The sequence below is a fragment of the Haemorhous mexicanus genome, chromosome 14 (genome assembly GCF_027477595.1).
Source record: "Haemorhous mexicanus isolate bHaeMex1 chromosome 14, bHaeMex1.pri, whole genome shotgun sequence".
NCBI lineage: Eukaryota > Metazoa > Chordata > Aves > Passeriformes > Fringillidae > Haemorhous > Haemorhous mexicanus.
The window spans coordinates 15,545,176-15,572,040 of NC_082354.1; the positions used below are offsets into that span (position 1 = coordinate 15,545,176).

General features: G+C 60.7%; 4 protein-coding genes across 7 annotated transcripts; 2 read left to right on the forward strand and 2 right to left on the reverse strand.

Annotated features, from left to right (window-relative positions):
- The first annotated feature begins 123 nt into the window (after positions 1-123).
- Positions 124-5,036, forward strand: IGBP1 (immunoglobulin binding protein 1). 2 transcript variants are annotated; one of them, XM_059859271.1, is made up of 6 exons: positions 124-332; positions 824-1,123; positions 2,299-2,494; positions 3,348-3,433; positions 4,078-4,181; positions 4,516-5,036. In XM_059859271.1, the coding sequence occupies exons 1-6, from the start codon at positions 145-147 to the stop codon at positions 4,662-4,664; spliced, it is 1,023 nt and encodes a 340-aa protein (XP_059715254.1). In that variant the 5' UTR covers positions 124-144; the 3' UTR covers positions 4,665-5,036. The 2 variants fall into 2 exon arrangements, with proteins under 2 accessions (XP_059715254.1, XP_059715255.1); XM_059859272.1 differs by having other exon boundaries at positions 4,519-5,036.
- A 1,150-nt stretch (positions 5,037-6,186) lies between these two features.
- LOC132333880 (diacylglycerol O-acyltransferase 2-like) lies at positions 6,187-10,489 on the forward strand. Its single transcript, XM_059859412.1, has 8 exons — positions 6,187-6,392; positions 7,848-7,976; positions 8,049-8,156; positions 8,400-8,470; positions 8,550-8,754; positions 9,228-9,402; positions 9,498-9,700; positions 9,825-10,489. The coding sequence occupies exons 1-8, from the start codon at positions 6,353-6,355 to the stop codon at positions 9,977-9,979; spliced, it is 1,086 nt and encodes a 361-aa protein (XP_059715395.1). The 5' UTR covers positions 6,187-6,352; the 3' UTR covers positions 9,980-10,489.
- Positions 10,490-11,286: 797 nt separating this feature from the next.
- On the reverse strand, positions 11,287-16,682 carry P2RY4 (pyrimidinergic receptor P2Y4). 2 transcript variants are annotated; one of them, XM_059859410.1, is made up of 2 exons: positions 16,386-16,682; positions 11,287-13,988 (listed from the first exon to the last, which is right to left on the reverse strand). In XM_059859410.1, exon 2 carries the CDS (start codon positions 12,922-12,924, stop codon positions 11,800-11,802), a length of 1,125 nt encoding a protein of 374 aa, XP_059715393.1. In that variant the 5' UTR covers positions 12,925-13,988; positions 16,386-16,682; the 3' UTR covers positions 11,287-11,799. The 2 variants fall into 2 exon arrangements, with proteins under 2 accessions (XP_059715393.1, XP_059715392.1); XM_059859409.1 differs by having other exon boundaries at positions 11,287-12,940; positions 16,386-16,681.
- A 683-nt stretch (positions 16,683-17,365) lies between these two features.
- LOC132333863 (phosphatidylinositol 3,4,5-trisphosphate 5-phosphatase 2-like) lies at positions 17,366-26,171 on the reverse strand. Of its 2 annotated transcripts, XM_059859378.1 has the most exons (25): positions 25,296-25,432; positions 24,334-24,397; positions 23,668-23,800; positions 23,472-23,589; positions 23,258-23,395; positions 23,029-23,116; positions 22,821-22,907; positions 22,568-22,675; positions 22,366-22,480; positions 22,091-22,197; positions 21,812-21,914; positions 21,235-21,431; positions 20,875-20,992; positions 20,670-20,766; positions 20,363-20,501; positions 20,185-20,284; positions 19,836-19,924; positions 19,524-19,605; positions 19,334-19,423; positions 19,135-19,251; positions 18,963-19,051; positions 18,717-18,804; positions 18,392-18,547; positions 18,195-18,276; positions 17,366-18,116 (listed from the first exon to the last, which is right to left on the reverse strand). In XM_059859378.1, the coding sequence occupies exons 1-25, from the start codon at positions 25,430-25,432 to the stop codon at positions 17,564-17,566; spliced, it is 3,195 nt and encodes a 1,064-aa protein (XP_059715361.1). In that variant the 3' UTR covers positions 17,366-17,563. The 2 variants fall into 2 exon arrangements, with proteins under 2 accessions (XP_059715361.1, XP_059715360.1); XM_059859377.1 differs by lacking the exon at positions 24,334-24,397 and adding an exon at positions 25,864-26,171 and having other exon boundaries at positions 23,472-23,800; positions 25,296-25,716.
- Positions 26,172-26,865: the final 694 nt, after the last annotated feature.

Below are 26,865 nucleotides of genomic sequence, written 5' to 3' on the forward strand. Positions count from 1 at the left end.
CCGCAGTAGCTCCAGCTGTGACCTCCCCAAGATGTCGCCCCGCGTTGTGGCTATGGCGGTGACCTCCCCAAGATGGCCGCCGGGGCGGGTACGGTCGCGCCGGAACCGCGCCGGAAGTGGCGGCGGCGCCGTTCCCGGCCCGTGATGGCGGAGGCGGGCGCGGGCGGCCCCCGGCTGGCGGAGCTGCTGGCGTTGGGACGGCGGCTCTTGGAGGAGTTGGAGGCCAGCACCGAGCCCTCCTCGGGAGCCCCGGCCGTGCAGGACAAGGTGCGACAGGGGCTGGACGCGCTGCAGCGGGCGGCGGCCATGGTGACGCAGCTGGAGCTGTTCAGGTGAGCTCCGGGGACGCGTCTGAGGGGACGGGAGGGTCCCCGGGCGGGGCAGAGGTGGAGTGGGACAGGATCCCAGAATCACCGAGGTTGGACAAGATCTCCAAGACCATCGAATCCAGCCTGTGACCGATGCCCACCTTGTCACCCAGCTCAGAGCACTGAGTGCTGCATCTGGGCGTTCCTTGGATACCTCCAGGGATGGGGAATCCAAATCTCCCTGGGCAGCCCCTGCCAAGGCCTGGCCACCCTTTCCATGGAGAAATTCCTGCCGATGTCCAACCTGAGCCTCCCCTGCTACAGCTTGAGGCCTTTTCCTCTCCTCCTGTCCCTGTTCCCTGGGAGCAGAGCCTCCCCTGGCTGTGCCCTCCTGTCAGGAGTTGTGCAGGGCCACAAGGTCCCCCCGAGCCTCCTTTGCTCCAGGCTGAGCCCTCCCAGCATGACTCCAGTCCCTTTCCCACCTCCATCCCTGTTCCCTGCTCTCTCCCTGGCAGTGAGAACGAGGAGCTGGAGGAGGTCGCCTCAGCCGACCTGAAGTTCATGCTGCTGCCGGCGCTGCTGGGAGCCCTGACGCTGAAGCAGGTGGACCTGAGCAGGAGAAGGGAACACCTGGAGAGTGCCCGGGAGCACTTCCTGCACTTCCTGAAGCTCTGCAGGAACTATGGGCTGGGATCTTTCCAGCTGCCCCCAGGCACCTCCACTGAGGAGGAAGCCAGGAGCTCCTCGGCCCCCCGGGACCCCTCCCAGCCCAACCTGGTGGCCATGGCCATGAGCAGGACAGCCAAAATTGAAAGGTGGGCTCTGTGCAGTGGGAAGGGCTTTGGGAATCGCTCTGGGAGGAGCAGGAGCCTGAGACAGTGCAGGGTTGGACAGGGAAGAGCTTCCCTGGATATTGGAATAATTTGATCATAAAATGCTCATTTAAAGAGATGCTGTTTAATATGTAGGGCTGGGGAGGGGCATTTGTGATTCCATTTTCTGGTCTCTGCGGAAAAACTGCTCAAAAACTTGAAATTAGCTCTTTAATCTTTCATAATTAATCTTACAATCAGTTCTTTAATCACTGCTGGCAAAACAAAGACTTCCAAACTGGAAGTTTCCTGCCAGTGGGTTCATTAGAGCTTGAAAAAAAGGTGATTGGTGCCTTTGGTGCTTTGGTTGGGATTTTAGCCACTGAGTTGCTCCTTGTGGCAGCCCTGGAAGGTCCAGACTGGGCTGGACTTACTTAAATTGTGTATAAAAACACAGAAAATATGATTTATATACTAGGTTTGAATGGTTTCTATTCTAGAATTACTCTTACTCCTCTCAGCTCCCACAGGTTTCCTGGCTCTTATTGTTTATTCTTCAGGTGACAATAATTGAGGGAAGGAGGACACAAGGATTTAGTTTGGAAGTGTTTCATTTGAGTAGTTTCCCCTTTAATAGCTAATTCCTGAAAAAGTAAAAATAAATTTAGCCTGGAAATTTATTATATGAGAACTTCTTCACTTTGATAACTAATTCCTGAAGAGGTCAAAAAGTCCAAAAAGCCAAAATTATATTGAAAAAAATGTTTGCACACACAGATATTTGCAGACCTGAGTCAGAAGTTGGAAAAGTGTTTTATTCTGTTTGTGTGACATGGAATCAGCCCAAACCAGCCATTCCATTGATTTTCTCAGTCCTGCTTTCTCCAGGAGTCTGATGTTCCCAGTCTTGACTGCTTTACCAGGAAAGCTTCAATTTCCAAGGATTCCTCAGTGTTTAGGAGAAGAATAAAGTCATTGAGGCCCCTCTGAATTAAATGTAATTTTACAGCTGCTTTTAACAGACAGGAAAGGCTGAAATTCCAACAGGGATCAGCACAACTTCCATGAAATGTGGTTGATCCTTTTAGAAAGGGTGGTAAAGACCCCAGGGCTGGGCTGGGCTGTGCTGTGCTGGGGAAGAATGATTCCATGGTCTGATTTTGCTGTGTTTGAGCCAGATACAAGCAGAAGAAGGAACTGGAGAACAAACTTGCCTCCATGAGCAGCTCCGTGGAGAGCGGGACAGCGGATGAGGATCAGATCCGGGAATTTTACATCCTCCAGATGCAGAAATGGATTGGCACCAGCCTGGAGGAGATTGAGAGCATCGACCAGGAGCTGGTGATCCTGAAGAGCAGGGATGCAGCCAGACAGGTGAGAGAGCTCTCCTGGGATCCAGGGCATGAGGGGATCAATCCCAGAGGAATTCAGTGGCAGAGTTTTGTTCAGTGACATCCCAGTTGGAATTGAGCTCAATCACAGCATGAGCTGGTGGGGTTTCCTTCATTCTGAAATCTGAGTTTTGGGTTGGGCTCTGCTGCCACACTTCCCCCACAAACCCTGCCTGTGGAATGCTGCAGCTTGGAATATCAGAGCTGAAATAGGCTGTGCAAAGGCTTTTCTGCAGATCCTTAATTCTGAAGAACAGTTGGGTTTGGAAATTAAAATGAGACCCTTGTGGTTTCTGTCAAGCCACCCCTCCTGGTCTGCAGCCTGTCCAGGTGTTATCAGCCCATTTGGAATGACAGAACATTCCCACAGACCTGCAATCTCTGTGCAGAATATTGTGTCCAGGGTTTCTGTGACCTGGGATGTCTGCTGGGAGCAGCAGCTCCTGATGTGCTGGCACAGCCTCCAGGCAGGGCTGGTTTGGGGGGCCATTTTTTGGCACTGCAGGACTCAGCTCCTCTGAGGTGTCCGTGAATGATGGGCTCAGAATGTTCCACTGCAACAATAAACAACATTTCCTGCTCTGCTCTGAGCTCAGCCCTGGCAGCTCTGCTTTGACCCCAGCAGGTGGCACAGAGGCACAGGAAGTGATTCCTGTACAGGCACAGTTGGAATTCCTGATTTAAACCAAATTCAGGCCTGGATTCTCCATCCTGGGGCATTGCTCTGACAGCTGAGGTGTTTCTCCTCTACAAGACCTTTAATAACTTCAGGATGGGAAGCAGAGGGGGAATTCTGAGCCCCTCCATTCCCTGGTGACTGTTGTTTGCATCCCCAGGCTCCAGCAGGTCCCCGTGGCCCTCCCCGACCAGCCAGAACTCCAGTGAAACCCTTCATCCTCACCCGGGATGCTGCTCAGGCCAGGTATGGATTGGGATGATCCAAACACACTTTGGGGCAGTGCTCTCATGTCAAACCTAAAATACTCTGTCAAGTGCAGAAATCCAGGTGGTACCTTCATGTCTGTGCTTGAGTTTGTGGCACCCTGAAATCTGTGCAGGAATTTCAGCACCTAAAGCACAGAATGGGAGAGAAACTAGATTTCCTGTCATGGTTGGCACATGATTTATGCTGAGCTTTCCATGTATCTGCTTCAGTTCCCAGGGGTGTCCTGGGGCCACCTTCCCTTGTCCCAGGTTGCTCCAAGCCCTGTCCAACTTGGCCTTGGCCAGCCTGGCCTCGGACACTTCCAGGGATCCAGGGGCAGCCACAGCTTCTGTGGGCACCTGTGCCAGGGCCTCCCCATCTCACAGGGGAGAATTCCTTCCCAATATCCCATCTATCCCTGCCCTCTGGCAGTGGGAAGCCATTCCCTGTGTCCTGCCACTCCAGGCCCTCTCCATCTTTCTCTCAGGCACAGGAAAGCCACAATTAGGTCACCCCTCAAGCCTGCCTTGTGTCATCCTTACATCCTTAGCAAAGGTTGGATCATGGAATAGCCCTGTGCCTCTTGCCTGTGTTCCTGCTCATTCCAGGGGATTTCATTGCCTGGTTTTGTCCCACTGCAGGGTGTTTGGAGCTGGCTATCCTGGGCTGCCCACCATGACTGTGGATGACTGGTACGAGCAACGCCGGAAGCAGGGAATTGTGTCCACTCCACAGAGGGTTCCAGGTATGGAACAGAGATGGGAACAGGGGGTTGACAAGCCTCTGGAGGGGATGGGTGAACAAGGATGTGTGCAGGGTATAGAACACCCCCAACTATGGAAGAATCCAAGCTTTATTAGGAAAACAACCGGGTTAGACTGGACTTGGCTGTCCAAGGCCAGGTTGGACAGGGCTTGGAACAACCTGGGATAGTGGAAGGTGTTCTGGTGGCGCTGGATGGGCTCTAAGATCCCTTCCAACCCAGCCCATTCCAAGGTTCTCACTCCTGCTGTCTGGCAAGCCCAGCTCCCAGCAGGGTTTTGGAGAACCTGGATCTCCTCCCTGTCCCTCCCCTCCAGCAGGTGCAAGTGATGAGGAGATGCAGAAGCAGCAGAAGGAGACAGAGGAGGAGGAGGATGATGAGGAAGCTCTTCGGAAAGCTCGGGACTGGGACGACTGGAAGGACACACACCCCCGGGGCTATGGCAACAGGCACAACATGGGCTGATGCTGTGGCTGCCAGCGGGGCCTGGAGATCCTGGGAGAACAACCTGGAGAGGGAGAAGGGAATACAGTGTACATAGATGGAGCATCTGGGAATTCCCTAGATGGACAGGGCACAGGATGGCAGGAGGACACGTGACCCCTTGATTTGGTGCATTCCATATCAGACTGGGGGCACTGGTGGTGTTGGGGGGTGCCCCAGAGCTCTGAGGGGCAGCTCCATAAGGGTCAGGCTCCCTCTGCCCTCCCAGGCGGAGGCAGCCTCCAAGGGGAGCTCCATGGATTTGGAAACTGCTCTTTGTATTGTGGGTGGACATATTTATTTTTTTTTCCTCTCTATTTTAAGCAAAATAAACTCTCTTTGTGTTGTCTGGTTCTTGCCATGAAATTCTCTTGCTCTTCATCCTGAGCTTTTCCAGGGGGTGAGTCCCAGACATTCTCATGGAGCCCACAAGGGACAGAACTGGGACAAATGGTGCCATACTCCAAGACAAAGTAGTCAGTGTGCTTTGAAACCCACTAGTACAATCCTTAAAAAGGGGAAAACTGAATCCCTCTGGTACCATTCCTGAATGAGGGAGAAGAGGACTGAGCTGGGACAGAGCAGGTGTTTGCAGGAAGGTGAGGAATCACAGCTGGAAGTTCTGGAAGTGCCTGGTGTGGGCTGGTAGCTGTGTGTGGACTTGTTCCAAACCTGGTAAAATACTGGGATGGAAAAGCAAAGCATGGCTGGCGCTTTGTGTCACCTGGAGCAGTGTCGCCTTCATGGTGCTTTCATACCCTGGGACAGTGGGATTCTGTAGAAATTTGGTGGTTTTCCTTCCTGTTAGCAGGATTTGGGCACAGCTGGAGTTGAGATGTTTTCCATGCAGCAATCCCTGTCCTCAGAACTCGTCCACACCCAGGAAACCTGCAGGGACTGTGGTCCTTTCTCCCAGGTACTGAATCCCTACAATTCACAGGAGGGGTTTGTGGGTTCCAAATCTCCCAGGAAACATTTCTTACTTCACCATGATCCTGTGGGTGTTTATCCCTCTTCTACACTGATGTTAGCCAGCACTTCCTAGGAGCACCTCTAAACAGCTGGATCCTGAGGAGTAGCTTCAAGGATTTATTCCCTGTGGGTTCTCACTGTTCTTTGGGCTGTTGGCCTGAAGCCCCCCCCCCCCCCAGTGCTGACTTGCTGCTCCTATTTCCCTTTCTTGTCATTTTCCCCCTCAAACCCCTCCAGACAGCACTCCAGGCTCCCTGGGCAGGAGGCAGAGTGCCCATCCCGGGGCTGGGAGCAGCAGCAATGATCTGGTGGCTGTGGAGCTTCAGGGTGATATTTTTGGGTGGCTTTGGGGCTGTCACATGGCAGTGTTTGTGACATTCCCCCAACGTGGACGGTACCATTCCCAGGGGGATGCAGCATTCCCAGAGGAAATCAAGCCCCTGCCAGCACCCGTAGCTGGGACTTTCCAAGGAACAGCAACCTCCCAGCACAGCCACAGTGCCTCACCCTCTGTGTGACCCTCCCAGGGACCAGCAGTTCCTCTCCATGCTCCTAATCCCAGCTGGAGCAGGTCCCCTCCCCTCAGCAGGGCCGGAGTCCCTCTGGTCACCTGGTTAAAGTCTCTGGACACACAACCCGGCGCCCTCTGATTGCCAAACTCACCTTTCCACCCACGGCGCCACAGAGCTCCTGCCAGCATGAAAACCATCATAGCAGCCTGCTCCCAGAATCTCAGTGGTAAGAGATTCCCAAAAAGGGTTGGGATGGCTCCTGGTTCTCCAGCAGTGTGAGGAGCTGGTGGTTGTCACTGTTGTCTGCTTGCTTGGGAGTGCTGAGGAGAAAAGGGGTGTTGGGAGCAATTAGAGAATGACTCCACAGGAAAACGCACTGTTGCTCCACAGGGACGAAATTTTGGATGGCTTTGGGAATGTTACACACAAGATGCTCCTGCAAATTCCAAGTGTTGGGTTTGCAGAGGCTTCTATTGCTGTGGATGGGGCTGACAGCAGAGCCCTGTGGGGTTCTCTGTGTCTGTGGTGGTGTGGACATTCATGAGGTTTTGGAATAGGAGCTGTGAAAATTGAAAAGCAACTGTTTGGTGGGAAGAGCTCTGTGTCTTCCCTGTGAAAAAGAAGGGACTGGGTTCTGCAGGTTGCTGGGATTTTGGGGATGTGTGGTGGGTGGAAGGGATCTCCCAGAGCCCAGCATGCTGCATGGGAGAAAAGGACAAAAATTTCCCACTGGAAAATTCCTCCATGGGCCCGAGATGGCTCCAGTGTTTAATTTATTTCACTTGTCCCATTCTTGGTTTGGATTGAGCTGGGAAGAACTGAACCTCTGCCAGCTTCCTGAAGCAGGGGTCGGTGGCTCTCCTCTGACCCAGGGGTCCCTGACTTGGGAAGGGATAGGGCTGTTCCTCTGTCCCCCTGATCGTCTCTCTGGCCAACATACAGATTTGGGGTTGTTTTCCCAAGAATACAAGGCTTTTGTGATGCAAGGGTGGCTCCCTGGGGTGGTCTCGGTGTGGGGACCTTTGGCCAGGAGCACTGCACTGGCAGGGCTGGTGCCTCAGGCCTGTTTTAGGGAGCAGGGATGGGGCAGGGATGGGCCCAGGCTTGGAGTTTGGATCCTGGCTCCCAGCCCGGGGAGGTTAATGGTTCACCAAGATCGGCTGGAGGGAAGGGGTGGCAGTGGGAGTGGAGTGGCTGCGCTGCCACTGTGGGGACAGACTGGGATGGCCACCTCCAGCCACCCTGGTTTGGCCTTGCTGCTGGCCTTGGCACTTGCTGGGGGTGGTGCCTCCCTACTGTGCCAGCTGAGAAATCCCCAAATCCCCTGTGAACCCGAGCACACCAAGGAGGGCATGGGAATGGTCCTGGCCCTTGGGAAGTGGGCATGGAGCAGGATGTGCTCTCGGCCCCATGGTGCACAGAGCTTTTGGGCTTGGGGGTGCCCAGTGCTCCCCTCTCTGGGGACAGCCCTGATTGCCCAGGGCCACCTCCTGGCATGGTCCAGAGCTTCCTGGGGATGCTCCTCCATTCTACCCCCACATCCCATCCCTCCTCCCCCAGCTGCTCATCCTTCCCGTCCCACCTCCCTCCGTCGCCCCTGGGTGCCCCCCGGCAGCCCGGTGGCCCCGCCTGCGTACGAGCCTTGCTGTTTTGGGCGGGGGCCGTGTCCCCCTCTCCGCAGGCAGCCGGGCCAGCATCCAGACCGCCCTGAGGACGCTGCTGGCCGTGCCCTGGCCCTCGCAGCGCGACATCAGCTCCGCGCTCCAGCTACTGGCCGTGCTGCAGTGGGTGCTCAGCTTCCTTCTGCTTGGTGAGTGAGTAGGGGGCTGCGGGGGGGTCCCGGGGGCCACACAGCCGCTCACCCCCTGCCCGGCTCCCGCAGGAATAGTCAGCCTCTTGCTCCTCATCTACCTGCTGTTCACCAGCCTCTGGCTCATCCCCGTGCTCTACCTGGCCTGGATCATCTTCGACTGGGACACGCCGGAGAAAGGTGTGGTGGCCGCGTCCCCGCTTCCTCCAGCTTTGCAGCAGGATGAGAGAGGGGTCCCCCTTTCAGGTGTCTCCTAGAATTTGGGGAGCACCACCTCCCCCCTGCTCCTTCCCTTCACTCCCCCATCATCAGCACCACGGTGGGAAGAGGGATGCAGCGGGTCCGCGGGGAGCGTTTCCCTTGGATCCGGGTGGGCTGAGCTGGGCTGGGCGACATCTCCTGCGGCCCCTCCCGGCTTTGCAGGTGGAAGGAGGCTGTCGTGCCTGCGGCGATGGACCGTGTGGAAGCACTTTCGGGATTATTTCCCGGTGAAGGTACGGCGCCAGGAAGGGGTGGGATCACCCAAAAGGAGGTGCCCCCTTCACATTCCCGTGACTCCTTTTGTCCCCACAGCTGGTGAAGACACACGACCTGTCCCCCAGCCACAACTACATCATCGGCTCGCACCCCCACGGCATCCTCTGCGTCGGCGCCTTCTGCAACTTCATCACGGGCTCCACGGGCTTCGAGGAGCTGTTCCCGGGCATCCGCTCCTTCCTCACCACGCTGGCCGGAAACTTCCGCCTGCCCTTGTTTCGGGAGTACCTGATGAGTGGGGGTGAGCGGTGCCTGCCCTGCCCGGCTCCTGATCCCTCCTGAAGCACGGGAGGGATGGTGCTCCCGGGAAGAGGCAGGGCAGGGATGCTGCTCTGCCTGCGTTGTGCCTGAGCGACAGCTTCACCTCGCAGCTTGCCCACACCTTGCCCACACCCTGCCTGAGCTGCACCTTCACCTTGCTCGCACCCTGCCCGCACCTTGCCTACACCCTGTCGGGACCGCTCCTCCGCCTTGCCCGCTCCTTGTCCGCACCCTGCGTGTTCCCTCCGCCCTCACTGCCCCCACGCTGCCCTCACCGCTCCCTGCCCGCACCTTTCCCACCCCCTGCCCGCTCCCTGCCCGCAGCAGAGGGAGCCCTTGCACTGTCCTTGCCCTGGTCCCACCAGGTGCCGTCGCTCGGGGGGACCCTCGGAGGTCCCTGTCGGGTGGCCGGGCACTGCAGTGCCACAGCCCCGGTGCTCCGTCCCGCCGCAGGGCTGTTCCCGGTGACCCGCCGCGCCATCGGGTACCTGCTGTCCCAGAAAGGCACCGGCAACGCGGTGGCCATCGTCATCGGCGGCGCGGCCGAGTCGCTGTCCTGCCGGCCTGGTGTCACGACACTCATCCTCAAGAACCGCAAGGGCTTCGTCCGCATGGCCCTGCGCCACGGGTGGGTCACGGCTGGGTCACTGGCACTGCCACCCCCACGGGTCCCGGCGGTGCCCAGCGCCCCGTCACCACCCACCGTGTCCCCTCCCTCCTCAGGGCCTTCCTCGTCCCCTCCTTCTCCTTTGGGGAGAACGACCTCTTCCGCCAGGTGGTCTTTGAGGAGGGCAGCTGGATGAGGAGCATCCAGCGGCGCTTCCAGAAGATGATGGGCTTCGCTCCCTGCCTCTTCTACGGCCGCGGCCTCACCTCCTGCCAGTCCCGCGGCTTCCTGCCCTACGCCAGACCCATCACCACCGTGGGTGAGTAGTGGGGCTGGGGGGAGAGGGGACACTACAGTGGGTGGTGCTGGGAGGCACCTCCTGGGCTGTGTCCCCAGCAAGCCAGGCATGTGGCCACCAGGCTGACCCCGTCCCCTGCTGGCAGTGGGGGAGCCGCTGGCGGTGCCCAAGGTGGAAAACCCCAGCCGGGAGCTGGTGGACCGGTACCACGAGCTCTACATCCGTGCCCTGCTCAAGCTCTTCAACGAGAACAAGACCAAGTATGGGCTGTCCGAGTCAGACGAGCTGCACATCCTCTGAGTGCCACCGGCACCGGCCCCGTCCTGGCTCATGAGGGCTCTTGCAAGGGGAATTTCAGCCAGTCTGGCATGGGGGACTTGCAGGGGACAGTCCCTGCTCTGGCCTTCTGGTCCTCCAAACTGAGGGGGAGGTGGGAGGAGAGGGGAAAGTGAGGGGAGGATTGGGAAAGGCTGCCCCTTGCAAGGAGTTTGTGGGGGCTGTGGGTGACACAGCTGTTCCCTGCAAGGGGCTGGTGTAGGGCTGGGGCCAGCCATGGGCATGGTCCCCCTGGGATAACCAGGTCACCACAAGCTGAGGGAAGGGTGTCATGGGAGGAGGGATTGACATGGGGGTTTTGGGGTGGCAACCTGATGACCAGTGGGACCAGCCTGGGGCACAGCCTATTTTGGGGTGGAAGGGGGACACTCCTGGACTTGGGCACCTGTGGATGCGTCCTGAGCCAGGACCATGTGGCCCCAGATGAGCCTTTTCTGCCATCTCCATACCCAATACAGATTTTGAACCTCACAATGCCTGTCTGTGTGTGTTCCAGAGGTTGGGGTTGGCAGCACAGTGGCAGTACCCCTGCACTGCCCATCTGTGCCCTTGCTTCCCAGTATGTCCCCTCCCTAGCAGTCCTACCTCCAGCTGGGGCAGTGTTTGGCAGGGCCTTTGCACCACTCAGGTGTAGCCAAGCAGCTCCCAGATGCACCTGAGCCATGTTGGATATAATGGGAGGTGAGGGGCAGCTCTTACGGGGTTAACTGGGCTCAGGAGGGATGTCTTCTGCTGTCTCTGCTCTTGGATCAGTGGTGAGTGAGGGTCTCTCTGGGTGTGACAGGGATGTGGGGCTGGGATGAGCCATCCCTGGGGCCATCTCCTTCCCCTGGGTAGCTCTTGTGGGATGTGGCTCAGTGTGACTGGTGTGGTTGCTGGGTGTGACACCCCAGTGACACTCTGGGCACCCCTTTCTTAGGCATGTGCTGGAAGGACTTGCAGGGACTGATGGGGACAGGGACTTGTAGGGACTCCTGGGGCTCTTGGAGTGGGTACAGCCCTATTCCATTCCTGCCAGGCTGGCATGGGAGAGTCAACAGCACTGATACCAATCTCAGCATGCTGCTCTGCGCAGGCACTTGGTCAAACAAAAGGGCTGGGTAAACATTTGTGGAGCAAACACCCATAAAGGGAAATTCCCAAGGACCTTCCTGTCACCACGGGAGCTCCAGCTCATCCCTCCAGACCTGCCCCAGAGGATTTTCTCTGGGGTGAGGATGATTGTCTTGTTCCTCTTCCTTATGCTGCAGGGAGAAACAGGCCTGAGTGTAGAGAGGTGAAGGGGCTTTATTGGGGGTCATGGGCAGCAAGTGCCCCAGGCCATGTCCCTCCCCCTCTGCTGAGGCCAGCAGTGTGACAGGGACACCTCTGAGAACCCGCCCAACACAGGCTCTGTCCCCAGGTTCAGTCTGGTCCCTGCATGTCACCACTGAGTCACCTGGAAGAGCTGTGCCTGCCCAGGGAGGCACCAGTGTCCTTTGTCTTTAGTGACTTGTCAGCCCCATGTGTCCCCAGGAGTTCAGGGATGGAATAGCAGCCTGCTGCCCCAAAAGAACCTCCTCAGTGTCTTCTCCATTCCCATGAGTGCCCAGTGGCTCTCCTTCCCTGACCAGCACCAGCACCCTCCTCCCATGGTCTCACAGGGCAGGGCTGGGACCAACCTGGGGCCTCCAGCCCTCAGCCCTGCAGGGTTGGGCAGGGACAGCTCAGGTCTGGGCGCTTGTCAGTGCCCTGAGGGCCTGCAGCTCCTGGAGGGAGCTCCAGGGCTGAGGCTGCGGACCCCCTCAGCACCCGCCCCCGCTGCGTGTGGTCCCGGTCCCTCGGGTGACACTGGCCATGTGGCTGCCATCTGTGAGGCTGTCTGCGAAGGGTGACACCAGGGCCAAGTCCAGCGTGGGCACGGGCCGGAGGCGCTGGGCAGCCCCGCGGCGCAGCCGGCCCCGGTACTTGTCCCCGGCCATGAAATACAGGATGGGGTCGAGGCAGCTGTTGATGCTGGCCAGAGGCCGCGTGATCTTGTAGCTGAAGTTGATGATGTTGAGGGTCCTGCAGTCGGCCTGGAAGTAGCGGGAGGTGTAGTAGAGGGTGCGGGTGATGTGGAAGGGCACAAAGCAGATGGCGAAGACGGTGAGCACCACGATGATCATCTTGATGGAGCGCCTCTTGTAGGAGGGCATGCGGAGGCTGGGGCTGGAGAAGCTGGGCTTGCAGAGCCGCTTGGCCATCAGGCAGTAGCAGAGCACGATGACCAGGAAGGGCACCCCGAAGAGCAGGGCCATGATGGAGGAGCTGTAGTGCACATAGTGGTCGAACTCCTCGGGCTTGGTGGTGTCGTGGCACAGGGTGGTGTTGCCCTTGGAGCTGGTGGTGACAAAGATGAGGTTGGGGATGAGGCAGATGATGACCACGAGCCAGGCAGCCACGCAGATGATGCGGGCGTGCTTGGTCTTCACCCACTTGAGGGAGCGGATGGGGTGGCAGATGCCCATATAGCGGTGCACGCTGATGCAGGTGAGGAAGAGGATGCTGCTGTAGAGGTTGGCGTAGAAGAGGAAGCGCACGATCTTGCACAGCCCCGTCCCGAAGGGCCAATTGTTACGGTCAGCGTAATAATAGACCAGGGTGGGCAGGGACAGGACGTAGAGCATGTCTGAGAGGGCCAGGTTGACCATGTAGGTAGTGGTGGCATTCCAGGGCCTCATCCTGGAGATGAACATCCACAGGGCCCAGGAGTTGAGGGGCAGCCCCACCACAAAGACGATGCTGTAGGAGATGGGCAGCAGGATGAACTTGAACTCTTCGTTGAAGACACACTTAGCCTCAGGTGCTGCTGTGGTGTTCCCCCCTGCCCAGGGAGCTGGCGTCAGTGTCCACAGGGAAACTGGGATCATCCTCACCGAAGTGGCCATGGTGTGCCAGCCAGACCTAGGGAGCAGTTCATAAAAGCACACTAGTCACTGATCCCAACCATTGTCAGGCACAAAGCGTGGAAAGGAGCCAAAGCTGCCAGATTTTCTCCCCCTCCAGGAGCTCCAGCCACTTGGATGGTTCTCTGGTTTTTCTCAACTCGCGCGTGAGGAGCCGGGGCAGGGGGAAGCGGGCTCGGCAAAGCCTCCCGTCCGCAGCCCCTGCACTGACACCCATTAATAACCCATTAATTACTCCTTTGAGCCGGAGCAGGGAGCTGGGAGCGGGCTGGGGACAGAGCCCCGCGCCGGGGACAGCCCCACGGCCGCCGAACAATGAGACCCTGATGAGCACCAGCAGCCCCCGGCCGGGGCGGCACAGCCTCTTGGAAGCTGCCTCAGCCTAATTGGCACCATCCTGACAATGCCGCTGCTCCCGGAGGGCTCCTTGGGAGAAGAAAGGCAGGAGGAGAAGAAAGGCTTGTCTGGGGGAATGTTGTGGCCCGGAGAAATCCTGGGGGGGCGCCGTTAAAGGAGCCTTTGGGAGAGAGTGTCCCTGGACAGCAAGGAGCTGTTGGCTGCCGGGTGTTGTCCGTAGGGAAGGATGAGCTGAGCCCTGGGGAGATGAGCTGCCAGAGTCAAGTCCCAGCTCAAGGCAGAGCAAGCTCACAAGGCAGGCAGGACCCTCCTGGCTGTGCTGGGATCTGTGGACTCCTGGGAAGTCGGCATGAGGACAAGCTGTCAAAGTTCAGAGCTCTCTTCTTGAGAGAAAAGGAAGGGTCTGCCGCCTCTGTGGTGTCCAGCAAAGGACTGGTGAGGGCCGCCTGGGACTTGGCCCCTCCACACCCTCCACCATCCCTGGTGAAATGACGCCTTCAACAGAGGATGGACGCTTGGATGAGTAACCTGGGAGCAGGAGCTGCTGTGCTGCTGGCAGAGATCAGGGTGTAGCCAAAACCATATTTGATTGACAAAATTCCTTTTGTTCAGAGCTCACCCAGGAGGTGACAGGCACCAAGACAGGGGAGGACTCAGGGCTCAGGGATGCACTTTAGCTGGAGCTGGTGCTGCAAGGTGGAAGGATACATCCTCTCAGGCTCCTTCATTCCTTAGCTCCCTCATCATCCCCTCCTGTTTCCCTTTGCCCTGAGGATGTGCAGGCTTCTCCCAGCAGGAATAGCTTTGGGATGTCTCTGTGGGATCATCCCTGCCACGCCCTGCCTGGAGAGATAGCTGGGGTTGACAGAGATGCTCATAAATGACTCAGCAGGCAGATGGGACAGCAGGGGCTCCTCCAGCCCTGCTCCCGGGGCTCTGTTTGAGTTGCGGGCTGAGCTCCAGGCCCATATCCAACACCCTGCAGCTCCTGGCCCGCCAAAGCTCCCGCCTTTATTGCAGGGATGAGTTCAGAGAGCAACAGGCAGGTCCTGATCAAACATTAACAGTGGGGAGAACTTGGTTTGTTTTCTCAGAACTAGGAGGGAAAACGGGCGGTAGGAAAACCTGGGCTTGCAAGCGAGGTGCCAGTTGTGGTCCTGGCCTGGCAGCCACATGTCCCCAACCTGCTGAGGACATGAGGGACCAGGAGATTTTGTTGCCTCTTCCAACCTCTTAGTGCAAGGGAACACAAAGCCTTGAGCATGAGCAGAGCAGAGCTGCTGCAGGATCAGTGTTTGTGACTCAGGTCACCAACCAATTCAGATGTGGAGAAGAAAGTACATAAAAGTTAATAATCAAGTGTGAAAAATACATGAGGAAAAATCCTGAGCAGCTGTGGACTGCTGGACTGCTCAGAGGAGAACACAGGCACCCAGCTTCTGGCAGCTGTTACAACCTGAGCACAGTCAGCAGTGGGATTTAACCATTCCCAAGCACATTCCTTTGAGGATAACCACCAAAATATAGAAACGCAGTTGACATTTGGCAAGTTATATCTTAACAACTTTCTTGCTTCGTTATCTTAGTCATGACCAAAATCAGTGATTGAAATTATTGAGTCACGTTGGTCTAGCCTGAGGACACATCACCACCAGCCCCATTCCTATTTCTTGCTGACATTCCTAGCAAAACTATCCTTGACCGTGGGTTTTTGAGGAGAGATCAAGGTGTGAACCAAGAGTTGGGATTGATTGTTGGAGCAGGAGATGGAAGGTGCTGCAGTGAAAGGACTTGAAGCAGGGAGATGGAAGGTGCAGTAGGAAGAGATGATGCTCTTGTTCTGCCCATTTTGGGGATGTCCAAGGAATGCTGCAGAACCCCTTGTCCATGGCAGGCACATCCCCCAGGGATGGTGTCTTTGGAGTGGTTTTCCCCAGGAAGCAGCAAGGGAGGTCCTGGAAAATGCAGCAATAGCCGTGGGCCAGTGGGAAGGGGCAGGGGCCAGACATGTGACACAAGTTCAGAGCGCATGATGCCCTTGGCCACAGGACTGGCAGCTTTTCCCTGGCTCCTGGTCCTGCAGAGGTTCCCAGCCAGAACTGTTCTTTGGCCTCACTGGCAGCACCAGTCCTGGTGGGATCCAAGGTTTCCCCCAGCCCTGGGGATTCATGGAGGTGTCGGAAAGGCTCCAGTAAAATGGACGAGTGGGACAACACCAGAGCAGAATCTGCCCTGGAGCCAAAGTCCTGCTGGTGGGACAGGATAGGAATGGTGGTGCTGGGGACTGTGGAGGAGCAGCAGGAGCTCAGAGAGGGGAGGTGAGAGCGGATTTTGGAGCAGCTGCCAAGGGATGGGTGAGCCTGGGACCGGCTGCTGCTGGAGCATGGGAAAAGCAGGGCTTTTCTCCTCGCCTAAGCCCTTGGAAATTGCAAAACAAGGAGAAATTATGCAAAACATCCTGCAGAAGGACCCTTGTCCCTAATCGCCACGTGGTTGGTGCAGCCAAAGCCCCGGCACAAGGGGATGTGACCTAATTCCAATCCTTCCCCTCGCCTGGAAGAGCAGCCAAGGCACGCTCTGCTGGGACACCTCCCCGGGGACACCAGTAGGGTCGGGCGTTTCCCTTGCTGTCCACCCCATCCCCTGCCCCGAGGTGACCCTGGGCAGGGTGGGGGGGAGGGCTCCTTTCCAGCCTTGCTGGGCTGGCCCTGTCCCCCACCTCACTGGGAGCAGGCAGGAGCCCACAGTGTCGGGCTGAGCCAAGCCAGCACTAGGGCAGTTGAAACCCATGATGAGACAGAGATTTGGGGGAAGCAGAGGAGGATGAAGGAGAGGAGGGGGCCACACTGGGACGGATGAAGGCCCTCAGTGATAGTGGAAGGAGGTGGCATGTTAGAGAGGAGGAGGTATAGAAGGATTTGGGGTGGTGAAGGGCTGGTGAGAACTGGCTGACCCCCACTCTGCACCCACCCAGACCTGCAGATCCCATCTCTGTCCCTCGCCCTCAGAGCCCAGCTGGGACCTCGTGACCATGGCAGGGCTGTCCCTCCCGGCTGTCACCAAACACAGGGGCAGCTCCGGCTCACCTGCAGACCTGGGCGGCTCTCAGGAGTGGGGCCCCCACGGGGAGAGCCTGTTCCCCACGCGGGACGGGGCCATGCCGGGGGGCTGCGGGCGGCCCTGGCCGTGCCCTGCCGTGCCGAGTGTGCCCTCTCCCGCTTCCCGCGGCCGGGAGCAAAGTGCCCAGGGAAGGCAGGGCTGGAGGCGGGCAGAGGCGGAGGCAGGAGCTGCCGCAGGGCTCAGCCCCACTGCGCTCCCATCCCTCTGTTGCCCTGGCAGGCTTTGGGCCACCTGCAGCCCCCGGACGTGGGGCATGGTGGCCTCTCCCATGCGGTCACAGCCCTTTTCTCAGGAACACCACAGCCGGTCAACCACGAGGGCATAGCCCCTCACCCATGGGCACCGTGTCCCCCCGCCCACGGTGGCCACATCCCTCCCGCCCATGGGGACCGTGGTCACTCAACCACAAGGTCCATAGTCCCTCACCCATGGGCTGTGTCCCTCGGCCCACGGCCACTACGGCTGCTGTCTCACGGAGACCACAGTCCCTCAGCCACGAGGGTCACAGCCCCCATCCCTGGGGCCCGTGGCCCCTCGCCCGCCCCAGGACAGCCCTCCTGCCCCGCTGGCCCCGGGATCCCGCAGTGCCCGCGGCGCTGTTCGCTGGCCCCCAGCCCTGAGGGGCGATCCTGGGGACAAAGGTGGCCACTGCCACCTTGAGGCCAGCCCGGGCATCGTATCCCCAAACCGGGCCATCGCGCTTGTCGCGCAGTCAGGACACTGCCGGACCGATCGGCAGTGTCCCTGTGTTTTTGAGGGGATGCCCCTCTGCCCGTGCCGGGCAGAGCAGAGCGGGCGGGTCAAGGGCTGTGACACCCGTCAGCTTTGCGATGGGCAAGGGCAGCCTCGAGGGCTGGGATGCGCAGGGTTCCCGTGGGATGGGGAGAGCTGGGGGGCAATGCCTTGGTGTTTTCTTCACCTGGCTCGGCACTTTTTCTGCCTGCCCTTTTGTAGAAGCAGGTGTGCAAACACACACCCAGGCCCTGACGCTTTATTCTGGAGAGTGAGAGCAAAGGGAAGCAGCGCAGCGGCCTGGGGAGCTGTGCTCCAGAGAAATTCCTCCGGGAACACCGTCTGAACAGGGCTGGGCAGGAGGGAGCAACTGCGAGGGCACCAGGGTGCGCAAGGCCGGGCACAGCTGCCGCTACATCCTGGCAGGCTGCAGGTCTGCGGGAGGAGCAGGCTGAGCCTCCAGGTCCAAGGCACCGAGCGCTCCCCGCTTCTCGAGCGGCCTCGGCGCCTCCCGAGAGGGCCGCGGTGGCGGCTCCAGGGCGTGCCGGGTCTGCCGCAGTGGGAGCTCCTGCCTGTCCCCCCTGCACTGCTGGGACACCGGCTCCAGCTGGCTCAGGTGAGTGGCCACATACAGCGAGCAGTCGCCCAGCCCCAGAGCATCCCTCGTCAGGATGGCCGACTTGGGTCTCTTGTGGTGGCCCTCTCTCGGGGGACTGAGGGGATGCACAGGGGACGGGCTCAGTGGCCCACAGCGGGGCCGGCCACACCACGGCTCCTCCTCTGAGGGTAACGGGACTCGCGGTCCAGCGGGGCTCCGGCAGCGCTGGCCCCCGGCCAGGCCCTCTGCCTGTTTCCTGGGGGCTTCTCCGGGGGCCGGGAGCCACGCGTTGGGCACTCCCTCGAAGATGAAGTAGGCAGGGTTGGTGTAGCCGGTGGCCGGCTCCGGGAGGCTGCGGGGGCGGCTCCTGCGAAGCGCAGAGAGGGAAAGGGCTCAGCATCCCCCCAGTGTGGGGCTGCGGCACGGCCGAGCCCGCCTGGGGTACCTGAGGCGCTGCGGGAGTGGCTTGGGACACGTCGGGGGCTCTGCCGCCGGCTCAGCATCCTCCTCCTCAAAGCTGATCCACTCTGCAAAGGCAGCGAGGTCTGGCCTCATCCCACGGCCGCGGGCCAAAGGGCAACGTGGCCCAGGATGTCCCCGAGCCCAGGGCACCAGGAGGGGGCTGCGTGCGGCCGCCGTTACCGTAGAGCCTCTCGCGGGTGCCTCTCCGGCCCCGGGGGACCCGGACCCGCATCCAGCCGCGCACGGAGCCCGTCTCCTCCCCACGGTGGAACAGGAACGTCTCGAACTGCTGGGCCGTGGTGCCGATCGCTGACCTCAGGGCGAGGCAGCACTCGCCTGCAGGCACAGCGTCAGCCCCCCGTGAGCAGCAGTACCCTGAGCAGGGTGGGTGCCAGGGTCCCTCCTGCCAAGCTCCCAACCTCACACCCAGCAGGCTGTAACATGGGGGCTGTGCTTGGCATCCCCCTGCCACCATGGTGGCCCCAGTGTCACCATCCCCACGTACCGTAGGACTCGCAGCTCTCCACGCCCTTGATGCTGAGGAGCAGGTGCTGGTCCCCCAGGTACTCCAGGTCGGGCAGGATGGGGTTCAGCTGTGCACAGAGAGAGAGCAGGCTTGGGGGGGCTGCCACGGGGTGGGGGGCACAGGGAGGCTCTGTCCTGGGGGTGGTGACAGCTGCAGCTCCCCTTGTGGCTCAGGGTACAGAGCCAGAGGCAGGGATGGGGATGAGGATGCTTCAGGGCTGCGCACCACAGGCAGATGCTTGGAGGACCAGCTCAGCTTGAGGAACCCAGGGATGTCACAGTTCTGGGAGGTGTTCTCCCCACTCCTCTGCACCTCTGGGGGGGACAGAGGGGCACACAGCTCCAGCCAGGCTAGGTCACCCCCACAGCCACGCCCAGCACCCCGTGCACCCCCTCACCCTCCAGGCAGTAGGAGTGGAACTCGATGTAGCACTTGCTGCGGCTCGTGGTTTTCAGGATCACCTCGATGCTCTCCCACTCAATGCAGGCCAGCGCCTCGGGGCCGGAGCTGGGAGCTGCAGGCAGGTCCTGGCAGGTCAGGGTGTGCTGGGGCTCACCCCAAACCTGGCCCAACAGGTGACAGACCCCAGTCCTTACCCTCCTTGGGCACAAACTGCGACGTCACTCCCACCTCAAAGGTGGCAAAGACAGGTGAGTGGTCGCTGGTCACGATGTCATCGGTGCAGCCTGGATGGCAGGAGGGGCAGCTTGGGGAGGGTCCCAGAGCCCTGGGGTCCTGGGCAGCACTGGCCACCCCTGACTGCTGTGTCCCCAGGGTCTCACTCACCGTAGGAGTTACAGACCACGTGGGTCTCTGGGTGTGACTTCCACAGGATGCGGTCACACCACGAGGGGACGTTGATCCTCATCTACAAATAGAGAAAGCAGCTGGTCCAGCAGCCTCTCAGGTCTGGGTCCCCCTGCCCAGAAGAGCATCCCAGCACCCCAAAAGGTGAATTCCATCCTGCCCAGATCCTGGTTTGGTAGGGAACAGGCTAATGTAGCTGTGGGGACTGAGCATTGCCACGCAGCCCCCTCAGCACCCTGCTGTCCCTGTCCCCAGAGGTGTCCTGCTTGGAGGGAGGCCTCTGGAACTCACCCCTGTGGGCTTGGACTTCTGCCATTCGTAAGTGTCCCGGGTGCCCCGCTCGTACCGGTACGTGGGAGGGAAGGAGATGTCACCCTCACCTGGAATCAGGACACGCGGGTGGCATGGGGGCCATGGTCCCTGCCTGTCCCATGGGGTGTCATGGTCCCCACAGCAGGCTCACACCCATGGCTGGCATCCCTCACACAGTGCACACCAAGGTCCCCCAGGCTCTCAGCACCTCGTGCAGGGCTGTGCCAGGAGAGGGGCCTTTGAGGGCTGGGGGAACACGGGAAGGGCTGTGGGGACCCTGGTGCCGCTGTCTCAGCGGGAGGAGCAGCGCCCTTGTCCCCACACTCACTGAACTGCAGGAACACCTTGTTCTTCTCCCGCTCCAGGTTGAGCTGGTCAACAGCCAGGAGGGCTTGAAACTCCTTCTTGACGATGTGAGTGAGGATGTCCTGTGCCAGGGAAGGGACAGTGACCCCCCGGGCTCCTCTCCCCCCGCTGTCGCCAGCCTGGCACCCACAGGGTCTCACCTGCACGTCCATGTCCAGGCGGTAGTTGAGGTCCCCAAACCAGAAGAGGTGGGTGAAGCGCAGGGTGAGGTCGAAGCCCCCCAGACGTTTGTCCCCCAGGGCCAGGGAGTGCAGGATGTCACTGTAGTTCTGGTTACGCCTGCAGGGGGACAGCAGCACTGCATGAGCCACGCCGCGGACACCTCACTCTTATTCTATTCCTGCCAGGTGGGGACAGGGGCAGCCCCACAGCCCCTCAGGGCTCCTCCAGCCCCCTGAGACACCCACCTGCCCCGTGGCAGCCCCACCCTCCCCATCCCTGCATCACCTGTGGGTTTTCTCGCTGCCAGAGGCCAGGTGGCAGTTGACGAAGCCGAAGGAGGTCCCATTGAAAAGGAAGGAGACGCCCACAGCTCCCTTGTTCCCTGTAGGGATGTGCCACCACTGAGCTCTGGGGGAGCCCAGAGATCCTGTGCTGGCCCTCAGGCTGTCCCCTCCCTCGGGATCATCTCCCAGCCCCATCCCCTCCCTACCCAGTGTGTTGGCAATCCCAGTTTTCACACTGGAGGTGTGGACGTGGCTGATGCGCCGCTGGTGCTCCGGCTTCACCAGCACCACGATCTTGATGCTCCACAGGCATTGCAGGGCCACCTGTGGTGGGGCAGGGGTCAGCCTGCCTGCCCCACAGCCAGGAGGATGGAGCTGGACACACAGGTAGGTCAGCGTAACCCTGACTCCTGGGGACAGCACTCATGGAGGCTGTGGGCCCAGGATCTTCCCCGGGCTGATTTAGGGTGTGGGAGGACCTGGGGGTTGGGGTAGGAACTGTGGGGCAATGGCTGCTGGTTCCCAGCCCCCCAGGCCTGCCAGGGGCTGGCTGTGCCCGCCGTTACCACTCGGTAGTCGATGGCCATGAGGGTCTTGAGGGAGGCGCAGAGGAACTCGACCCACTCGCGGTCGCCCAGGGAGTTCTCCTGGGTGCCGATGACGTAGATGTCGTGGGGGATGCAGGCTGTGGTCTCATCCTGTGTGCGCCCCAAGCCCCTCGAGGTCAGCCAGGAGGCCAGGGAGCGGGGTGGGGGCGTGCTGCCTGCGGGCAGGGACATGGGTCACACAGAGGGGACGTGCCAGCGTCCCGAGCTCCTCTCCAGCACAGCCCTGCCCATCTCCAGGAGCTGCCTGCCAGCCTCATGGATCAGCTGTGTGCATCCCAGACTAGTGTTGGGATTTAGTGCCCAAAATCCTTGTGATATCCCTGTTCCTCTGTCTCCCCAGCACCCTCCAAGTGAGTGGATTGCCACAGGACAGATAAAGCCCATGGCAACCAGATTGGTTCTTCTCCAGCCTCCTCCTGAAACTGACCACAAGCTCGGACCTGAGGTTTCCTGAGACACCTCCCAAAACCCAGCCAGGCTCACAAAGAGCCAAAACAACCTCCCAGGACAAGGCCACCTTCTCCAGGCCCCTTACCCATGTTCCACGTCCCGACATACACCGAGATGATCTCAGGCTCGTCCAGGTTGGAATGCTGGATCTTCATCAGCTGCAGCAGCTGGCAAAAAGCCTCTCGCTTCTGTAGGGTGGTGAGGGTGTCTTAGAGAGATGGGGGGCACAGCACCCCAGGATCAGGTGGGCATCACCCCCAGGTGTAGGAGCCAGCTTGCGGAGGTGGTCACAGTCCTGAGACCATTGATTTGCTGCTTCCCATATTCCCCCAGGACACGCCGTGGGCACGGCGGTGCCGCTCACCCGCGCGTTGGGGAAGATGAAGTCCCTGCTCAGGCTCTTCTGGCTCTCACGTGCACACACCAGCCTCACCTTGCTCTGCACACTCTGGTACTTGATCAGCTGCAGGACTGAATGATGAGGGTCAGGGAGGCATGGTGACCCCACCTCCCACCACGGGGCATTGTGGGGTGTGGCAGGCCATGTGGCCCATCCCTGTGGCATCAGGCCTATGGCAGGGAACCCTACAGCCCCAAAGAATGCCAGGGGCAGCCAGCAGCAGTGCAGCAGCTCCTTACTTTTATCCTGTGGGATCACCTCCTCTGGGGAGCCGCTGCCTCGCTTGGTGACAGTCACTGTCCCCGACTCCACGTCCACTGTCAGGGCCACACGCTGCGACTTGCCCACCTTCACCTGCACGCAGGAACGTGGCTCTGAGCTGTCGCCACACCTGCCCTGCCCTGCAGTGACACCGGGGTCCCTCTGTGTCCCCAGGCTCACCTCGAAGCTCTGCTCGGCCAGGGGTCTGGCAGCTGGCAGGGGGGCCAGGGCCACGCTGGGCAGTGCCAGGTTGTGCCTTGTCACCGTCTCCTGCAGCGACTTCAGCACCTGTCAGAGGGACAGGCAGTGTTCTGGGGGCATTGGGACAGCTGGGAGCCCTGGGCTGTGCTGCCACCAGAGCTTGGGGTGGCAGAGGGGTTAATTTAGGAGGTGGAGCTGTGCCTCCCCCTGCACCATGACTGGGGTCAGGCACCTTCTTCTCCAGCGAAGAGAGGAGGTGGTTGACGGTGGAGATCTTGTTGAGGAGCAGCTCCAGGTCTGGGTCGCTGTTCAGGAAGCCCTGAAGGGGAGGATGGATAAATTTGGAGCAGCACGGTGGCACTGGAGTGGTGAATTCTTTGCTGTGGGTCTGGGCTGCTCCACAAGATGTGGAGGTCCCCGGGGGCTGTGGGGGCACTCACCTGCTCCCTGGCCGGGCTGCGTGGGGACACAGGGGGGTCGAACACCCTGGCCAGGGTCTCCAGACCCGCCAGCGTGAAGTCGATCTCACTGCAGGGGAGGAGAGAACGGGCGGTGTGGGCGTTTCCAGTGCCTTGACGCGACACTCAGCCACAGAAAGGGGACGGGGACCCAGGTGCGTGGCCCCGGGCGGTGGCCCCGCTCCAGCCCCGCCGTCCCCAGGCCACTGACCTGTGCAGTGCCCGGCAGGCAGTGGCGAGCGCGGTGCTGAGGTGCCGCAGCTGCGGGTGCCCGTGGCACAGAGCCTCCAGGTCGTGCACGTGGTGGGTCAGGTACTCGGCCATGAAGCCCATGAAGTCACTGGCCGGGCTGCGAGAGGGGTGGACATGAGGTTCTCCCCTGGGCACGACCACCCCATCTCCCGGGGCGGGCAGGGGTGCGTTACCTGCTGTGGACCTGCTCCTGCAGCCTCTGGTGCAGCTGCTGCGGGATGTGGGTCCGGCTGGAGTGGGGAGCGCCGGGACACGGCACCATGTGCCCCCAGCCTCGGGCATCCTCCCCGTCTGTGGGCAGAGTCAGCAGCTCAGCGGGTCCCTCTCCGCTCCCAGCCTGGCACAGCCCCCGGGTCCCCCCCGGCTCACCCGAGTCCTCCTCCGGCCGCGGCCGGTGCACGGGGTGCAGCAGCGGGGTCACCAGCCCGTTGTTGGGGTGCTGGTAGGCACCGATCAGGTCGGCGAGGGTGCGGAAACACTTGGCTTGGATGCCCTGGATGGTCTGGGGAGGCAGAGCGGGGGAAGAACCATCACATCCCCTCCTCTGCCAGGGCAGCCCAAGCCTGCTGTGCCCGGTGGGTCTGTTCCTCAAAATGTGCCCGGGGTGAGTTGGAAGGGCCAGCTGGACACCGCACCCACGGCCCACGGGGGGAGGAGCATGGAGACATCAGCCTCCTTCAGCAGACAGGGATGCTCCCTGCGGGCACCCAGGATGCTCTTTTTAGGGGGCAGGAAGGGCAGCAGCAGAGAGCTGGGTACCAGTAGAAACCCCGAGGAGACATTGAAGCGAGGACAGACCCCGCGTGGGGACAGGCACCATGGTGCTGTGTGGCCAGGCATGGCAGGAAGGGACAGTGTCGGGATGCTGTGCAAAAGCAGCTCCTCCCGAGCTGGAGTGGCTGCAGAGCACCCGCATCCTGCAGCTCGTGCAGAAAACAAACCACAGGCTGATGCCACCTCGCAGGGGAGGGGCACGAGCACCCCGGGCCCTGCACAGCTGCATCCTGCCCACGCCCAGGCCAGGGGTGCACCCACCTGCACGGAGAGCAGCCCCTCCTCATCGGGGAGGATGCGGTAGGTGTAGACGTGCCTCTGGAACCTGGAGAGAGCAGATGAGGGCCCCATTCTGCTGCCCTTGGCAGTGTTGGGGGCCCAGCCCTGAGACAAACACCCCGTCCCCTCTGCAGGAAGAGGACCTGAGCCAGCATTTCTAGAAATAAATCATCACCCCAGTTCACAGTCTGCAGGAGGATGTGCAGTGTCCCCCTGCTCCCAACCGCTCTGGGACAGCTGTGACTTCCCCAGCACTCACTGGGGGAGCACCCACAGCACCGTGTCTTTGGGCCAGGCAGAGCCTTTGCCTTGCTGCCTGTGGGGTCAGCGCCCATCCCAGCCTGTGCCACCATCCTGTGCCACCAGCCTGGACTCTGGCTCGTGCCCTGCACCCCCAGAGCCCAAATCTGCAATTTGTCCCACACAAAGAGCCAGGGCAGTGAAGGAAAGAGGGTGCATCCTGCCAAACCTGCCCACACAGACATGTGACAACAGGCAGGAAGGGTGAAGAGCAGGAAGGGTGCAGGGCAGGAAGGGTGCAGGCAGCAGTGCTCTCAGGGGCTGCACACCTGGTTCCAGGGGTGGGGATGGCAACAGACCCCATCTTGGGGGCTGTAGCCCCAAATTCCCAGCATGGGAGGTGCTCACAGGCCAGCAGGCAGCCCAAAACAGCTCAGTGTGCCCTGGATTTGGGGTTACCCATTCAGCAGCCATGGTGCTGGGCACGGCTGTGGGCCCAGCCTTCATCCTGGTCCCAGGGACACGGCTCCACTGCCCTGATCCTGATCACTCAAACCTCGGTACCAGGGAGCTGCCACCCCACCCACATCCCTGCAGCTCTTCCACGAGCTTTTGGTGCTGACTGGAGCAGGGAGAAGCACAGAGGGAGGCAGGCAAGGGACAAAGACATAGAAGCGACAGGCAGAGGCAGGGCAGGGACTCACAGGAGGCACAGGGCATATGCCCCCTTCACCGACTCGCTGTCCCGCACCAGGAAGGAGCCGTCCCGCCCAGCCTTGGCCAGGAGCTCCTCGGCCACCACCTGGCTGATGTCGCGGTGGTACCACCGTGCTGCCGCCATCCTGCCGAGCCGTGTTCCCGTCCCAGCGCCACATCCAGCTCCGCAGGGGCCGCTGACAGTCACGGGGGCTGCTGGGGCTGGTGTAGCAGGAGGTGGTGTGGGGACACCGGATCCCCGGCACCCGAGCGTGGCGCTGGCTGCAGGTCCCGGTGGGTGACAGGGAGCCACCGAGGTGATGCTCATGGGGACAGGGTGCCCTGCGGCCGGGCAGCGTGGCACGAGCACCGGGGGGGCAGCTGGGGGAGGCTGGGGGTCCGGATGATCCTCATCACGGAGCCTCCAGCCTGCAGGGAACACAAGGCAGATTAGCAAGCGCATCTCTCCTGGTGGCAGGTCACAGCAAAAGCGGCCCTGGGCCACCATCCTGCCCTGGTGCGAGGACAGGCCATGCTGGTGGAACCCAGGGGTCCGACCTCACCCGACCCACTCACCGTCCCTCTCAGACGCCCTACGGGGCTCCCGTGGCTCCTGTGGGGTGCTGCGGGCAGCGAGCTGAGCTTTTGGGGTTCAGCCGAGCTGGAGCGGGGCCGTGATGCTGCTGGGCTTCCCCGGTGGGTCACACCGGCCCCATTGGGGCGGCAGCTCGGGGTCACGCAGTGCCCACCGCGATGCCCTCGGTGTCCGTCCCACGGGCCGCCCCCCGCTCGGTGCTGCTCGCTCGGCACCGCGGCGGCCGCGCTCTTCCTCCTTCTGTGTGCCCCGCTCTCCCCGGCCCCAGAGCGGCCTCTTCGCTCCTCCTCCAGCCCCGCTACCGGGGCCAGGCAACGGCCACGGGGGCTCGGCACGGCGGGGACAGCGGGGACAGCCCCGCGGGGTACCCTGCCTCCACCTGCTCCCTGCACATCCTCCCCGGGGATGCGGGATGGGCAGAACCCTGGGAGAAGGCACTGCCAGCGGTGCAGGATGGCAGAAAGCTCTGGAAATATGTTTGGGGTGGTGGGCAAGGCTTGAGCTTCCCACTCCTGGGGACCCGCTGCCTGCCTTGGGGCCGAGCTCTGCCCTTGGCAGGTGGAGACAGAGCTGCGGGTGCCGGGCACCCACAGTGGCACTCATGTCACCACACCTGTGTGTGCCCTGCCTGCAGGGGGGAGGGAATTTGGGTTCAGGGGTTCCCAGGAAGGGGTTGGGAAGGAGGGAGACTTTTCCCAGCAGGACAGGGTTTGGACAGCACCGCAGGTCCTGGGTGCAGCTCCAGAGGTTTTACTTCTCATGGCCGGGAGCGAGCAGGCCCGCACGCGTGTGGTGGCTCGAGCTGCCAGGGTGATTAACAGCAATTAATTACAGATGAGCAGCAGTCACCGTCTGCTGTCCAAGTGCCTGGCAGCTCCAGAGCTGCTCAGGAGATAGATGGAGAAGCAGATTCCTGCTCGAGGAGGATGAGGATAAGGATGAGGATGAGGATGGAGCACTGTGCCAAGCCACACTCCTGACTG

Bases quoted from the DNA above. Each gene is read 5' to 3' on its own strand.
- P2RY4 (XM_059859410.1), bottom strand. From the start codon at position 12,924: ATGGCCACTTCGGTGAGGATGATCCCAGTTTCCCTGTGGACACTGACG.
- LOC132333880 (XM_059859412.1), top strand. From the start codon at position 6,353: ATGAAAACCATCATAGCAGCCTGCTCCCAGAATCTCAGTG. The intron at 8,755-9,227 runs GTGAGCGGTGCC...GTCCCGCCGCAG, and splicing joins GGAGTACCTGATGAGTGGGG to GGCTGTTCCCGGTGACCCGC. The intron at 9,701-9,824 runs GTGAGTAGTGGG...CCCTGCTGGCAG, and splicing joins CAGACCCATCACCACCGTGG to TGGGGGAGCCGCTGGCGGTG.
- IGBP1 (XM_059859271.1), top strand. From the start codon at position 145: ATGGCGGAGGCGGGCGCGGGCGGCCCCCGGCTGGCGGAGCTGCTGGCG. The intron at 1,124-2,298 runs GTGGGCTCTGTG...TGTTTGAGCCAG, and splicing joins AGGACAGCCAAAATTGAAAG to ATACAAGCAGAAGAAGGAAC. The intron at 3,434-4,077 runs GTATGGATTGGG...GTCCCACTGCAG, and splicing joins CGGGATGCTGCTCAGGCCAG to GGTGTTTGGAGCTGGCTATC.
- LOC132333863 (XM_059859377.1), bottom strand. From the start codon at position 25,466: ATGTGGCGCTGGGACGGGAACACGGCTCGGCAGGATGGCGGCAGCACG. The intron at 20,993-21,234 runs GTAACGGCGGGC...GCCCCACCACAG, and splicing joins TGGCCATCGACTACCGAGTG to GTGGCCCTGCAATGCCTGTG. The intron at 20,767-20,874 runs GTAGGGAGGGGA...ACATCCCTACAG, and splicing joins TGGGATTGCCAACACACTGG to GGAACAAGGGAGCTGTGGGC.